Genomic DNA, 17084 nt, shown 5'->3' on the forward strand with positions numbered 1-17084 from the left:
ATCTTATCTGGAGAGCCCGGTTTGATCCCTGCTCCTCCCCCACATGCAGCCAGCTGGATGACCTTGGGCTGGCCACAGTACTGATAAAGCTCTTCTGACCGAGCAGTAATATTAGGGCTCTCTCAGCCTGGCCTACCTCACAGGGTGTCTGTTGTGGGGAGAGGAAAGGGAAGGCACTTGGAAGCCACCTTGAGACTCCTTCAGGTAGAGAAAAGCGGTGTACAAGAACCAACTCTTCTTCTTCAACTAAAAGGCTCCCCATATAAAATTTACATTGGAGACCCTTATTTATGCAAGATGTGGGAATTTATGGTAAGAAGCTTTAGGTGAAGAGTCAAAGGGCTTTTATTTGATAGTATCCTCAGGAGGTCCATGGCCAGGCTGGGTTTACCTATCCTGCTTCCATTACAGCTCTGTTGTAAGAAGACAGTAGATTCTGCTAGCTTCAATGAAAAGTTTCTTTGCTGCTTTCATCAAGGAGAGAGCACTAAGAAACACAACCAATACCATCACAGAAGATCCAGTTGAGTCTCCTTGATACAGGTTTCAAACATGAAACAGAAACCAGTTCTCGAAGGCTCACTTAAAGATGAATGCACATACATGAATATCATGGCATGGACAGGTAGTAGGAGACCTACATCTTGGAGGCCTTTGTGTTCACTGCTGCTCGGCAGAATGGGGTGGAGGGAAAGGGGGAGGGGAATAGGTGTTGTGTCAATGTGTGCAGCTGGACTAGACAGAGCTCAGGTCTGATCCAGCAGGATTCTTCTCATGTTCTTAAGTTGCAGTTGACTTCCAGCAGCCCCATGAAGTCTTCAAGGCAAGTGACTGAGATTTGCCACTGCCTTCTACCACAAAGTCTTCCTTGGTGGTCTCCCACCCAAGTACTGACCCGGCTTAGCTTCCAAGATTTGACAGGCTATACAATATCATTCCACATCCCAACCCCATGTGTACATCACATTTTAAAAGCTCTAATTCTTTGGCTTTGATTGCTCTGGACACTTTTGGGTGTCTTCGTGAGGCTTGTTTATTTACAAACTTAGAAGAACACAGGTGGAGATAAAAGAGGCACTTCTCCAGGGCAGCACATCTGCTCACACACACCCTATCCTCAGAAAGAGGGTTGTCTTCACTTTCAGCCAGCTCATGTCTACTTCTCTGACAGTCTACAGCAGCCATTCTCAACATTTTTCCTTAACCCTGGTCCTTTTAGGAGTTCTTCTCAGGTTCTTTAGGCCCCTGCAGTTGTGCAGTGAGCGAGGCCAAAAAAGGCTTAAGCTAAAGTGAACTAACTACACTTCACATTGTCGTTGTTGTCAACCAGTCAGTCATGTTTGACTCGTAGTGACCTCACGGCACAGCTGTTGCCACGATCCCCAATCCTGCACTGCCTCCCTCAGCCGAGCAATCTTCTAGCTGGTGTCCATTTTGACTGCGTCCAATCGCTGTGCTCTTTGTCAGCCACATACTTTGTCTTATATATTTGTGAGACAGATTTCTAGAACATTTCAACCAAAAGAAGCATGTGCACTCATTTTTTATTCTTGGATGCATTAACAAAGGAATGGATCACATTATTCTTTCCCTTTCCCTTGACGAAGGTCAAACTTTCTAGCTATTCATGATGACAAAAAGGGTATTTCATTGGTTCAGTTCCTAGCCCCCCCCCCCCCCCGACCCTTTGAGCTCCTCACTTTTTTCAGCCTGTGGCCCCTTTCAAATGTGCCAAGATCCCTGAGAATGGCTTGTCTACAGTGTCAGCGTAAACAAAGTTAAACCTGATTTCAATGGACTTAGAAGGCTGTAGCCAGGCTTGGGAGGGCTCTGTTAAAGTCCTTAATGTTTTGAGTTCAGCGTATCTAAATGATCTCCTTTGCCCGTATCAACGTGCCTGCATTCTGAGGCTGATGGATTGTGCCTTTTTGTGAGATTGATGGGAATTCACAGGAGGGTGTTGGGATTTTTTTTTCTTCAGCTGTAGAATTCCCTCCCTCAGGACATGAGATTGGCAGCATCTCTGCAGGCCTTCCGCAACAAGCTCGAGGGCATTTCAACTCTGGAAGCTGTTCAAATGAAGTGAACTGAAACAACGCTTGCTGGCTGGCTACAGCACTTGACTATTTTGCGATTTTAATTGTTGTTTCCTGACGTTTTAACATTTAATTTAAATCTAATTTTTATTAGTTTTGCAAAAATGCAAAAGGGCTGAAAAAAAATGGGGCGGCGGGGGGGGGGAATTGGCCCAAATGAAATGAAGTAAGAAATACTCTCCCCTGTGGAGGGTACAGATTTCCCCCTCCCAATAAAAGTAAAGATTTTTTTTTTTACAGCAAAAGCCACTGAGCAATTTAGCCCCTAGTTCAAAGTCTGGTTTCAGCATAAGCACATTAGAGGTACGTTTTGGGCAGCAAAAAATCCGTACAGCATTCCTACGACAGAGAAAGGGAGAGAGAATGTTCTCTCATATTTAGTCTAGCATGGAGACGGAAGTGGCCCTATTTTATTTTAAACAGGCCGGTCTTTTTGATCTAATCTTCCTGCAGGGAATGATCCAAGCACATGCCCCATGGGTCATGCAGGTATTTTTAACTCTCTACAGTAAATCAAATGCTGCGATTTTGGCAAAGTCAGTCCCCTCCCCCCTCCCGCTGAGTATGCTCTACTTTATCCATGTTTCAGAAACGGTAAGTTAGAGAAGCTAGGGTTTATTTATTACTGCTGGAATCCTGAAATCTAGTTTGATCTGCATTCAGAAGATCCATGATCAGATCCTGCCAGCATTTTTGAAGGATGGTAGCAACTGTGTGGAACCCTGATTTGGACTATTGCTATAGTGTGGCCAGACCAGGGGGAGCTGCAGAAGAGTTTAAATGCATGGCTTTGTTTAGAGAATGCTCTGCTATATGTTAAAGTTTTTAATAGAGTTTGAGAGTTATCCTTTTTGCTGTGTGTGCATGCATGCGTTAATTAATTAAGTCATTCAATTAAGAGCCTCTTGTGGTGCAGAATGGTAAGGCAGCAGAAATGCTGTCTGAAGCTGTCTGCCCATGAGGCTGGGAGTTCAATCCCAGAAGCTGGCTCAAGGTTGACTCAGCCTTCCATCCTTCCGAGGTTGGTAAAATGAGTACCCAGCTTGCTAGGGGGTAAACGGTGATGACTGGGGAAGGCACTGGCAAACCACCCCGTATTGAGTCTGCCATGAAAACGCTAGAAGGCGTCACCCCAAGGGTCAGACATGACTTGGTGCTTGCACAGGGGATACCTTTACCTTTTTAATTCAATTTAAAATGCTTTCATGCTGCCTTTATGTCCAGTTAGGGTCCCCAAGTCAGCAAACCCAAAAGCATTAGAAGACTTGAACAATTAAAAAGAACACTTATAAAATATTAAAATCAATAAAAGCACGTAAACGACACCAGACTCAGGGAGGAGGGCTATAACTGTTACTGGGGGCATGCCAAATGAAACAAAAAAGTCCTCACCCCCTTATAGAGGGAGGCAGAAGAATCTTTATTGGGAGTTTTTAATGGGCTTGTTGTTTACATACATTTTTAGTTTCAAATTACAAGCCACGTTGTGCCACAAGGCAAAGGGAGGGAATAAATATTTAAATAAATACATCGATTGATTAGCTAACTAAAGACCCTAAACATGTCTGACAGACTTCTCTGCCTCCAAAACTAGATATTACCTCAGAATTTCATGCTGTCAGGGCTCAGGAACAAAGAGCCATGTCTTATAACCACAGTCTGACCCCAAGACCTACTCTTCCACAATTCCTCAGATCATGTTGAAACTCCACATTTTATGCCCCATTGTCCTGCAACAAGGGCAGACTTCAGGAATCAATCACGTAGATGACTTGATTGTCTGCAGTGGAGCCAAATCTCCTTGTTAGCCAGTACCCAGCAAGGCTAGTTCTAATGAGGGCCTTGAGAGCAAGGCTGGGGGACGGTTGCTCTTCCTAACACAGCCATGGCACATAAATAATCTTGTTATTCCTGGATCTCTATACTTCTCTCTCTTTTTCATGAGGTGCAGCTTTCCACAATTCTGTTTGTTAGGCCAACCAGGCAAGCACAACTTTATGCAGAGCAAAGCTGCTTTCTTTATATCTTCAGAACAAAAATGGAGAATAAACTTACTTTCCTCCCCAGTAGAGTTTTGTTGTAATGACCAGACTCGACCTCCTGAAAAAATGAAATGCATTAAAGTTGTCATATTGTTTCAAAACAAACTGCAGGGTAAACATACCTTTCTTTGTGCTTTTCTGTACTTTTTTGGGATAGCTTCTGCCTCCATACTACTTTAGTTTGTTGGTTTCTTGTCTCCCCCCCCCCCCGTTCTTCTGAGACCACTTTTGCCTAAGGTTGCCGCTAGCCCTGAGTGGCGAAAAGCTGGAGATTTTGGAGGTGGAGCCAGAGAAAGAGGGGTTGGGGAGGGAAGGAACCTCAGCAGGATGTAATGTGATCACATGGTTTCAATACCCTCCAAAGTACCCTCCATTTTCTCCAGGGGAACTGATCTCTGTACTCTGGAGATCAATTGATATAGCAGGAGAACTCCAGCCCCCATCTGGAAGTCAGGTTGCTGGCTGTGGGACAGGAAATACCTGGAGACTTTGGGGATGGAGCTGTCAGTGGGTGGGATTTGGGGTGAGGAAGGACCTCAGTGGAGTATAATGCTATGGAGTCCACCCTCCAAAGCAGCCATTTTCTCGAGAGAACTGGTCTTTTTAGCCAGGAATTGCTGTAAACACCAGGGATCCCCAGGTCTCACTTGGGGACTGGTATCCCTACCTACTTTTACGCCAATCTTCTTCTGGTAGCTGATTTTGAGCAGACTTTTTCCTGATGTGCAATGTTTCAGTTAGTTTTCTTTATCTCATCTACTTCCAATCCACTTTTCAATGACTGGATTGTTGTCATCTTCAAACCACCCCTTCCCGCCCCAAACACAACTGAACCGAACACTTGCGAATCCATCATCATTATAAAAAGCATGACAAGAAAGGAATGCTAAAGCTTTACGTTACCTCCAGCACTTCTTTTTTATGATGTTCCCCAAAATGACTTCTGCTCTGTGTGGATTAAAGCAAAAACCAATAAATGTTTTGAATGTAAAAGGAAGAAATGGACTTTTGGATCAAGATTCACTGTTGCATTCATGACAGTACATTTTCGGCACAGTTTAATATAAGGATGTTTGAAAGTCACCTTGAATGGACCACTATTCCCATCTCAGTACACCTGTAGCAGGTTGCCAACTCTGAGTTGAGAAACTGGATGTTTGGAAGGCAGAGTCCGAGGAGTGGGGTTTGGAGAAGATGAAGAGTTAGTTTTTATATCCTGCATTTCACTACCCAAAGGAGTCTCAAAGTGCTTTACAATTGCATTCCCTTCCTCTCCCCACAACAGACACCCTGTGGGGTAAGTGGGGCTGTGAGAATTCTGGGAGCTCTGAGAGAACTGTGACTGACTCAATGTCACCTAGTTGGCTTTGTGTGGAGGAGTAGGGAATCAAACCCAGTTCTCCAGAGTAGAATTCACCCCTACATCAAACTGGTTCTCCTACCTTCCAAAGCAGTACAGTATTTTGTAGCCCACCTTCCAAAGCAGCCATTTTCTCAAGGGGAACTGATCTCTGTAGTGATCTGTAGTAATGCCCAGTCAAGAGGCGGGCAATCCTAACATTTAGGGCCTCATCTGCTTAAGACACAATCAACATATGTCAATCCTCTTGCCTTTGCAAGACACAGTTGACTATGTCCTTATGGATTAGGTTATGCCATTTCCATGTCGCCATTGTGAGGCAATAGGCTGTAGTTCAGAAATTTAGCCAGCGAATCGAGTCGACATAAATGTCACACTTGTTAAGCCAATTGTGAGTCAATGGCTTCTTCTTCTTTTTAATTATGCCGTCCCCCACTTCTGCAAATGTCAGGATGAGGTCTGCGCTCTCAGAAAGGAAAAGCACTGTCTTGGTTTAGTCAGAAAACGTAATCTAAACAACTTGACCATAAAACGCAGGGCCTCAATCTAGACAGCCATTTTTTCCTGCATGTCAACAATCTGGATCTCCCTTTTTTTCTCTTGGTTTTAGTCCATCCATAACTGATTAGACCACCTGAAACTGGAGGAGCAAAAATGTTTCAAAGCAGTGTAGTGATTAGAGTGTTGGACAAGGACCTGGGATGACTGGGTTCAAATTAGGGTTGCTGGGTCCATCAGTACTGATGTAGGAGTGACACAATGTGCTGACATCACCCAGAAGTGACGTAGGCATGTTGGAGACGTTGGGGCATGACACTCTGGCTTTTGGGCAAAACTCTATGGTAGAGTTTACTTCTAACCATAAAGTTTTGCTCCCAAATCAGTGTGTGTCACCTCTCCATTGACCCTGACTTGTTGATGCCACTTCTGAGTGACATCAGCACATTGTGTTATAATGCAGGGTAAGTTTAGGGAGAGTGTTGGGGGCAAAGGGCCTCCAGAAACCAGGGGACCCCCTCCCAGACCACTGGACCTGGCAACCCTAGTTCAAATCCTTACTGCCATAGAAACTTGCTGGGCTCATCATGATCTCAACCTAATGTATGTCACAGGTTGTTGTAAGGATTTGATAAAGGAGGGGAGAATGATGTGAGAAGCTCCCCACAAAGGAGAAATGTGTGATATACCTAAAATAAATGAATAAAAGAATAAGCTAAACGTCATTTTCTTTCTTGTTCTTTTTCAGGTTCCCATGATGAATTCTAACACTGAAAAAATAGACTTTTGGTCAAACAACTGAGTTCAGATTATGTACTAACTACATTGGAAACCACCTCTGAAATTCCTGTTAAGTACCTCCAGCATTTGCATGGGGTGCTGTTGGGTCAAGATCTACAGCATCCCAAGGATCAAGGGAGGCCAGATAAATAGGGGAAGAGGATCATGATCCCCAGAAGGATTTTGTTAGGGTAAGTACAAAAGGGGAATTGGAAGGAGGGAAATAATCACCTACAGCAAAGACCTCTGAGCTACAGTAAACCACATGAGGTGTAGTTTGTTTTACTTTGTGTGGTATCAGTCAGGACAGACGGTCTTCTTTGTGTGATGTTTTCATTTTCTCTAAAAGCAGGTCCCGGGATACAAAAATCAAATCCCAACATTTTGGCCATTGGCCTCGGCTCCCTCTCCCCCAAAATGCTACTTCTAATATTAGTGCAACAGCCCTTCTCACCACCCAACACTCTCCCCCCCCCCCCACCTGAGCAGCTTTGCTGCTTGAAATTTTTCTTTAATTCAGCCCAGGATGAACATATAATCGCAAGCACAGCACTGTATTAAAAAAAAAAACAATCCTGAAACATAAGGGGAGGACAAGAATGACAGCTGAACCAGCATTTGACTTTTTAGTATGTTCAAGCAAGCTGTAAAGCTAACATTACGCAGGAAAGAGAAGGGCCTGTTGTGAACGGTGTTAAAATGTTAATCTGTCATCACCCTTCTTTGATAAGGCTTGCTAATGCTCACACAAACGGGAGTATTCAGCAGAGGAATATGCATGAGGTGGAAACTAGCGGGGCATCAGACAGACAACACGGCCAGTTTCATCCTGCTTGTAAGAAGTGGTCAAGCAGGGGAAGACGGCAAAGGAACAGGGGAGTTCAGCTCCGGTTCTTTTTAGCCCAAATGCCTCACCATTGTCATATTGATATCTAGCATGTAAGGCATGGGTAGTCAGCCTGTGGTCCTCCAGATGTTCATGGACTACAATTCCCATGAGCCCCTGGCAGGGACAAATCTGGCCCTAGCTAGGCCAGTCTAGGGGCAATGTTCCTCATGCACATCTATTTGAGTTGCCAGCAGTGGGTTGGGAAATACCTGGAAAATTTGGGGGCTGGATTTGGGGAGGGAAGGGACCTCATTGGGGTATAATGCCATGGGGCCTACCTTCCAAAGCAGCCATTTTCTCCAGAGGGACCAATCTCTGTTGCCTGGGGATCAATCGTAATTCCAGGAGATCTCCATGCCCTACCGGGAGGCTAGTAACCCTGTCGTCTATGCATTTAAGGCTTATTTTCTGCCCAGATGCTTTCATAGACGTGGCTCCAGCAGAGAACAGTCAGATACTTACTTGCCAGCGGCATAGACCTCGGCTGTGTCAAACAGATTCACTCCGCTCTCGTATGCGATAGTCATGAGCTGCTCGGCAACCTTGGGGAAACGGATAAGGAATTAGTCAAGAAAATATCAAATTCTCCATTTACAACTCATCAGGAGCCACTTAGAATCAAAGAAAACCAAGAAAACCAAGTTACGCTCAGGTTTTTTTTGTTTTTTGTTTTTTAATCGTGTGGATTAGAAGATTAGGCGGATTCAAGGAACCATGCCAGGATCTAATTTGTGAAAGGTCCAGGGGCATTTCTGTAGCAGGATAGATCAATGGATGGCTCTCTTCCAGCAGTACAATTTGGTGTTGTGATATAGGGCTACCCGGAAGGCTCAGTCACATGGTACCCAAGGGATATGCAGGGTATCCTGTAGTTTAATACTGACTGTCAGATCCACAGAGCTGTTTTTACGGGAGAAGAAGAAGAAGAAGAAGAAGAAGAAGAAGAAGAAGAAGAAGAAGAAGAAGAAGAAGAAGAAGAAGAAGAAGAAGAAGAAGAGTTGGTTCTTATATGCCACTTTTCCCTACCCGAAGGAGGGTCAAAGCGGCTTACAGTCACCTTCCCTTTCCTCTCCCCACAACAGACACCCTGTGGGGTGGGTGAGGCTGAGACAGCCCTGATATCTCTGCCCGGTCAGAACAGTTTTATCAGTGCTGTGGCGAGCCAAAGATCACCTAGCTGGCTGCATGTGGGGGACCGCAGAATCGAACCTGGCATGCCAGATTAGAAGTCCGCACTCCTAACCACTACACCAAACTGGCTCTCAGGGATGTTGCACCTTTTCCATGATCTAACCCAGGTTCCCCAAGCTGCTCTGCAGGGGGGAAATACAGGCATAGATCTCTTTCCCTTTGTGGAGCTAATCGCTCCTCTGGGGTGCAGTTTGCCTTGGAGAGGTAGCCTGGGGTGGGGTGGGGGAGAGAGTTAAACACCTTCTCTTGCCATCCTCCTTTCCCTATCTTCAGAAGAGTTTGCATGGGGCTGCCAATTGCTGAAAAGAAAACCCCAGACCAGTTGGGTGACCTGCTGTCTATGGCTCCATAACCAAATGTGGCTGTGTGTGTAAGTCAATACGGCTCTTTCAAAAAGAAAACGATAGATTCTGAAGTAGCACAATAAAATCAGAGTCTAGTAGGATCTTTAAGACCAAAAAAGAGTAATTCAGGGCGTGAGCTTTCGAGTGCAAGCACGCTTCGTCAGACTAGTCTGATTTCAAAAAGAAAACGAGTTCATAGATGTAGGAGGCGTAGATGTGATGCTCGAGGGAACGGCAGGCAAAGATTTCTATGGAACTGAAGGAGATGCTTTAAAGGAAGTGTTAATGACTGAGGTCAACAGTCGCCAGCAGTCTGTGAAATCAGCACGCACTCAAGGAATGGCGCAGATTTTCTATTGTGTATGTTTATTACTTGTGAGCTCTCACATGAGTTGCTTCCTAAGAAAGGACTCCAACAGCTAGCAATTGGGCTGCAGAGACTCAGCAGATGGTTAACCAACATGTCAGGCATCTGTAACGTTCAACTGTACCGTTTCCATTTTGCAAATGGGAGGTCTTATGCCAGGGGTTCATTGCTCTGAAATTTTGACGTATTTTGGCACTTTAATTACAAGAAGTTGCTTATACCTACTCCAGAGGATCTTAATCGCACCACAACTAATCTTGCCCTGATTCTGGGGATGCCACCCTCCAGGTGGCACCTGGGGATCCCCTGGAATTACAGCTCATCTCCAGACTACAGAAATCAGTCCCCACTGGAGAAAATGGCTGCTTTGGAGGATGAACTTTTTTGCGTTGTGCCCCACTGATGTTCATCCCCTCCGCAAGTTCAGGCTCCAAATCCCCAGGAATTTCTCCACCTGCATCTGGTGATCAGGGGGGACCAGGCAACCTTACTAGATTCACAGGCATTTTCAGTGCTGATGCCACAGGCTGGACGGTTGGAATTACTTTAAGGGTGAAATTGTACAGGACAGAAGAAACAGGGCTACTACCTAAAACACCATCCCTGTATTGCATTATCTTCTGCCTCCTCCTAAAGCACAGCTTCACTTTCATCTTGTGCTTTCATAGCTCATATAGGCGCTAACAGACAGCACCGAGTGAAATGAAGTTAGTGGTTATGAGAACACAACTCAGGGCTGCCATTTTCAGCAGCAGCCCTGTTACCTACAGTTGAGTTTCACAGCATAGTCCCCAGTTTACCATGCTTGGGTTTCCAAGATTGTAATTTGAGACCCTGAGCCTGCACTGTGTATCTACTCTATGATGTTGCAAAGCGCCGTCAAGCCACAGCTGACATACAGCCACCCCCGGTGGGATTTTCAAGGCAAGGGAGGTTCAGAGGTGGCTTGCCATTGCCTGCCTCTGTGTTACAACCCTGGTATTCCTTGGAGGTCTCCCATCCAGACACTAGCCAGGGCAAGCTTGCTTAGCTTCCGGGAACAGCAGAACAAAATTCAAGTCCAGTGGCACTTTGAAGACCAACCAAGTTTTATTCAAGGTAGATGCTTTCATGTGAAAACACCCTTATAATTATTATATACTATTAATAGAATTATATTAGAATTCATCTGAAGAAGTGTGCTTGCACACGAAAGCTTCTGTCTCAAAGGTGCCACTGGACTCCAACTTCGTTCTTCCAAGATAGGCAGCCTGGGCTATCCAGATCAGCGTATTTACCCTATACTGCGGAAGTATCCCTGCACATACTGTGTAAGCGCTAGAAAGCAAAATGCAGCACCAGGAGAATGTCAGCTTTGGGCTAAGAATAGAAAACAAAATTCTAGACCCTCCGGCTATGGAAGACAGTTTGACAACATGCAGGAAAGACCTGGCTGGTGAAGTGTTAGAAACTGGTGGAGGTTGGGCAAGCAGAACCGGAATGGCATGATTGTAGGCCTCAGCTCAGAGCCATCCAAACAAATATATGCAGATTTATTAATTTAAACTCTATTCTGCCTTCCTTCTGTGTACACAGGGTTCCCAGGAGGTCTCCCCTCCTGGCCCAGATCTGCTTCCCTTCAGCAAAGCAACAGTATGATGTGACTTCCAAATGCACACTGGGATCGATTGGATGCATGTTTACTTCAAAGAAATTGCCACTGAATTCAGTGGGACTCTATTAAGCATACATAGTCTCAGGTCTGCTCAGAATCATAATGCCAGGTCTACTCAGAATGGACCCGGTCCATTCAATAAGGCTTTGCCCAAGAAAAGTGTTTCTAGGATTGCACTATTACAATGCAATCCTGTACGGAGTTACACCCTTCTAAGAGCATAGACGTCAATTGACTTAGAAAGCGGGAATGCTACTTAAGATTGCAGTGTTAATTTTCTAAACCCAGCTTTTTTTTTTTTTTTAAGTAAAGAATCTGCTAAAATCTCTGAACAGGATTTTTTGTGGGGATGAGCAATGGTTGTATATAAAACCCTGCACTGAAGTGATATCGTTGCTGTCAGGTTCATGCAATGAGTTTCAGGGTGCGGTTAATGCAGACTAGAGATTCTACAGTTTGACTAGAGATTCTATTCATCTATGAAGGCAGCTTACAACACACAATTAAAACCTCCAACTGCAACAAAACAAACCCTACCTTAATAAAATCTAACATTTTTTGAAGGACAAATAGATAAAACATCTACCGCATGGACAAAAAATGTGATGACTAAAAGAAAAAGATATTGTTTTTATATCCTGCTTTTCACTACCTGCAGGAGTCTCAAAGCAGCTTACAACTGTAGTCCATTCTAGGAAACAGACACTCTGTGAGGTAGGTGGGGCTGAGAGAGTGCTCTGTGGTCATCCAGCTGGCTGCATGTGGAGGACGGGGGAATCAGACCTGATTCTCCAGATTAGAGGACGCCACTCTTAACCACGACACCAAGCTGTCTTATGGCGCTTCCTAAACAATTTCTATTTATGCTCTTAGCATAGTTTGATTTTCAGTGACTGATGCAAAAAGAAATGGGCCATTTTTGACAATAGGTGAATTTGACTTCTGCAGTGAACCAAAAATAGCTCTCAGTGAGCCATAGCTATTGAAATGGTACCTTGATAGGAAGCGAACAATTTCTGATGACCCCGCAAATTTGAAAACTCAACAATTCATGGCCAGGTAACTGCTGATGTCACAAGAGGTTATAATTCATTTTTGGAAGTGGCCTTATTATTATTGGTTATAAATGTCAGGGAGCACGGTGCTGACTCAGCATTGCTATTATATGAAATTCAGTTTCTTGAGAATGGTAATACATCAAAGGCTATTTTAATAGAAGAAGAAGAAGATTTGGTCAAAAGGAAATGCTGGAAACTGTTTGTTTTACTTATTTGACACTGGCCATTTATCTTATTTTTGCTTTTCCACTGCTGAAATAAGATAACATTTTCGCACAGCTATAAAAAAACAAGCTCAGTTATGGGCAAAGAACAACTGTAAAGTTTATGCATGGCTGACATTTCAGAGGTATAGGCAATCAGGCTTCTAACTTGGGGGGGTCAGCCAGCATGCTTGCAGGGTGCCCCCAGCAGGTATACCCTTCTCGTTGACTGAAAAGGGCTTAGAAAAGATAACTTAGTTTAGAATTGCCCTGTAAAAAAACAAACAAATAAGCTGTCTGCAAGCATGGGTGGGTGTACATACTCCACAAAGAGTATTTAACCTGTGGACTTCACTGCTGCGGGAAGTGGTGGAGGTTACCAAAACAGACAACTTCAAGGGGGGATTGGATAAAAATACGGAGCAGAGATCCATCAGTGGCTACTATCCACAATGAGTAGATGGAACAGTCTGTCTGGGGGCATGATGCCCCATATTCTTGGTGCTTGGGGGGGGGAACAGTGGGAGGGCTTCTGGAGTTTTGGCCCCATTGGTAGATCTCCTGAGGGTCCCTGGCTTTTGACCCCTGCATGACACAGAACACTGAACCGGATGGGCCATTGGCCTGATTCAACATGGCTTCTCTTGGGCTCTCATTTCACAGTCAAATATAGCTGTTTGTTGGTAACACATAGGAAAGATTACTGCATGAGTCCCTCCTTCCCTTTTCACATCACTGAAAGTTATACTGTGTGTGTTGCTATACATTGGATTTCCCCCCCCCCTCATTTTGAGACGTTTGGCTGTCATGAGATAAATTGGAAATTGGCTTGAGTTGTAAATATACCACAAAGGCATTTTAAAAAACAAAATCTATACTAGAACAGATTAAAATGGGTAGCCGTGTTGGTCTGAAGCAGCACAATAAAAATCAGAGTCCAGTAGCACCTTTAAGTAAGGTGACGAGATTCTAACATTGGTGAAGCGGAACACCATTGACCGGGGGGGTTCTTGATTTAAAATTTGGTCTATATGGAGCAACAAAAAGTTTCATAGAATGCATAGAACACAAAAATAGCATTGTAATATATATATATATATATATAATTTCAACATAAGTACAATTTGCCAGGTACCCCCAGATGTCCCTCCAAAAGCACTCAAAAGCTCACGCCCTGAAGAAGAAGAAGAAGAAGAAGAAGAAGAAGAAGAAGAAGAAGAAGAAGAAGAAGAAGAAGAAGAAGAAGAAGAAGAAGAAGAAGAAGAAGAAGAAGAAGAAGAAGAGTTGGTTCTTATATGCCGCTTTTCCCTACCTGAAGGAGGCTCAAAGTGGCTTACAGTCGCCTTCCCTTTCCTCTCCCCACAACAGACACCCTGTGGGGTGGGTGAGGCTGAGAGAGCCCTGATATCACTGCTCGGTCAGAACAGTTTTATCAGTGCCGTGGCGAGCCCAAGATCACCCAGCTGGCTGCATGTGGGGGAGTGCAGAATCGAACCTGGCATGCCAGATGAGAAGTCCACACTCCTAACCACTACACCAAACTGGCTCTCTTTGTTGGTCTTAAAGGTGCTACTGGACTCTGATTTTATTATACCAGAACAGGTAAGTGCGTTGCCTCCTGGGCACAGAATGTGTACTATGAGAGGCCCCTGTTTACTAGAACAGTATGTTCCAATCACAGCTCTGACATTTTAACATGTTTAACATTTGCCACAGTGGGAACTGAAAGGGTTCTCTGAGACCCAGTTTGCTTAAGCTCTCAGCTTTCAGTTGTACCACCCTTTTTCCGTGATGATAACCTTGGAATGTAACCCATATGGCAAATGATATTAGACCCATATATGTAACATCTCACCATTTTTAATTCTCAGTTGCAGATTCAATAAGGCAGCCACTAAGAGACAAATGCACATCCCAGACAGGCTATTCTAACTCAGATTTCACATTTAGTGCCATCTGTCTGTCTCCATGGCTCTATTAGAATTGGCCTGCACAACATTTGACCAAGCCAGCTGCCCACAAAGCAAAAGGATTAATGAACCTAGTGATGGTGTCTGCCTGGAGCTGGAAAACAAAATAAAATAAAAACAATGTGCAAACTTGTGCAGATGTGGGCTGGCTCCATCCACATGCTGGCTTATGAGGTTTTCCAGGTTGGTCTACAAGGCCAGCTCTGCCAAGGAGGAGGGTGAGGGTAGCCCATCTCCAATGAGTCTATTAGGAGCACATTGTCATTATTGGGTTGTTATTTATCATGCTTCAAAAAGCTTTGAGTGCCCCACACAGCAACAATCTCCTAAAAAGCAGGGCAGACTGGTCATGATGGCTGTTGTGACTTCTCCCTGTGTTCCAATGCCCTCTCTTAGTACGGAATGGACAGAATATAGCTAACAGTGCGATCCTAAGCAAAGTTACACCTTTCTAAGCCCATTGACTTCAAAGGACTCATAAGGATATAACTGTACTTAGGATTGTGGTTTATGAACAGAACTGAAGTCTACTGGATTTTCAGATCCCTACAAATAGCAGAACGCAGTTACTTTAGTTAGACCAGTTCAACACTGCTTGGTTGGTTGACTGGCTGGCTGGCAACCCTACTTCAATCTATCAAAACTAGTCCATCTGCAGTCCTATGGATGTTTAAGTAATTCCCACTATATTCATTTGAGTTTGCTGTTATATAATATGCATAGGATTGTAGCCTGAGTTTATTTTGGATGGATCTGTAGCTACTTCCAATTTATCTATGGGCAGCTGCACCATTCCTTTATCTAGAATATCCAGTGGTGGGCTTGATTCAAGACAATATGGAAAGGTGCATAAGTAACTAGGGTTCTAATTTTTAAAATGCTATTTTAGTTCCTGCCGATCTTAGCACAACTCCACTTATCTGCACCCCATCCTCTCCAATTTGTTATTAGCAAAAATATCTGAGAGCAGTTTGCAGACAGTAGTTGTCATTTCCCATCACTACACCATGCTCTGTTGTTCGTCATCATTCTTGTCGGGCAGGTTTATTTTGGCGGCTGATGTGGGGCTTTGATTTATATGCCAGATGTCTCGTGTGACTTCGCCGGGGTGCGTATTCCAGCAGACTGCAACTTTTCCACTACCAGAAAATAAATTTAATGAGAGAGAAATTATGGGGGAGGGGGGAATATGCCAGGTGTTTGTGGACATCTACAGACTCTTTTTCTTTCTGCTGGATAACACCAGCAGTGCAGCACTGAATCCTGAAGTGCCAAAGTCCTGATTTTAAAGTCCCAGATGGGTAGGAGTTCAGCAGGCTCATCAAGAGCAAAGATCCTCATGTTGGTCATCCAGGAACTCTGCCCAGATAGAAACGTTTCTGTTTCAGGGGCTTTTGAGAGCGAATGAGGTGTCCATCTCGGTTAAACGGTTTTATCCAGCAGTTCAATGAAGCTGTACGAGGATTTATTTTAACAGCCATTCTAACTGGCCATTAACAACAACAACAAAAAGCACCGACCATCCAAATAGATTAATTCACTGCTGCAGACTTTGGGAAGCTTCCATGTCTCAACCACCGCTGAATCACAGCCATTAGTGCAGGTCCTCCAAAAAGGGATAATCTGAACCTAGCTCCAGCTTTATAGAACTTCAGTGCAAATATGGGAGGGCTGCAACCCAGTGCCAAGAACCTGCTTTGCATGCAAAGGGTCCTAGCTTCAGACCCCTCTAGTTCAAAAGTTGATATCAGTTGTCTTAAGGTAAAGGCAAAGGTATCCCCTGTGCAAGCACCGAGTCATGGCTGACCCTTGGGGTGACGCCCTCCAGCGTTTTCATGGCAGACTCAATACGGGGTGGTTTGCCAGTGCCTTCCCCAGTCATTACCGTTTACCCCCCAGCAAGCTGGGTACTCATTTTACCGACCTCGGAAGGATGGAAGTCTGAGTCAACCTTGAGCCGGCTGCTGGGATCGAACTCCCAGCCTCATGGGCAGAGCTTCAGACAGCATGTCTGCTGCCTTACCACTCTGCGCCACAAGAGACTCTCTTAGACTGTTTACGCACTGGAGGTTTCATGCCAGGCTGCAGGCTGGAGATTTAGTCATGGCAGGTTGCCCCACCTCTTCCTGCACCCACATGGGGGAGCATTTGGCCCGGTGTACTTCATCCGCCCCTGATTTGTGTTCTTTCTGGAATCTGGGGCAGTGAAGTTCCCAGTGCATAAATGGTCTTAGAGGGGAATCACTCTGCCTAAGATTGCACTGTGAGTCTCTTTCCCCTCTTCTGCCCACATTCAGCTCACAAAAACAGCTTTGCAGAACACAGCCTGTACCCAGTCAGGAGCACTGCAATGTATTGTGGTTGGGAATAAAGATCAGCCATCAAATGCCATGAATCAGGACTTGATGTTACCAGACAAGGTTGTACCCGCTCCCCCCCCCCCCGTCTGAAACTTGCAGCTCCACAAGTTTCAGGTTGTGGTGGGGGATGCATATGATGGCGCAAGGCAGAGGTTTTGCAAGTTTCGGGGTGGGGGGAGTAAGCATAAGGCATGCCACACACTCTGGTTTGGGAGCAGAACTGTATGATATTGTCCAAAAGCCAGGGTGCCACTCCCGATATCTCTGATGTG

At 44.7% G+C, this 17084-nt stretch overlaps 1 protein-coding gene across 2 annotated transcripts in view; it reads right to left on the reverse strand.

The window, feature by feature from the left end:
- KCNAB1 (potassium voltage-gated channel subfamily A regulatory beta subunit 1) overlaps positions 1-17084 on the reverse strand; it is a 176373-nt gene that overhangs the window by 35685 nt on the left and 123604 nt on the right. For both annotated transcript variants that reach the window (XM_077348618.1, XM_077348617.1), the window contains exons 4-6: positions 8128-8207; positions 5042-5086; positions 4152-4196 (exon numbers count right to left, since the gene is read on the reverse strand). In XM_077348618.1, coding sequence (XP_077204733.1) covers positions 4152-4196; positions 5042-5086; positions 8128-8207 — 170 coding nt within the window. The remainder of the gene's footprint in view (positions 1-4151; positions 4197-5041; positions 5087-8127; positions 8208-17084) is intronic.

Source organism: Paroedura picta, chromosome 8 (assembly GCF_049243985.1).
Source record: "Paroedura picta isolate Pp20150507F chromosome 8, Ppicta_v3.0, whole genome shotgun sequence".
Lineage (NCBI taxonomy): Eukaryota > Metazoa > Chordata > Lepidosauria > Squamata > Gekkonidae > Paroedura > Paroedura picta.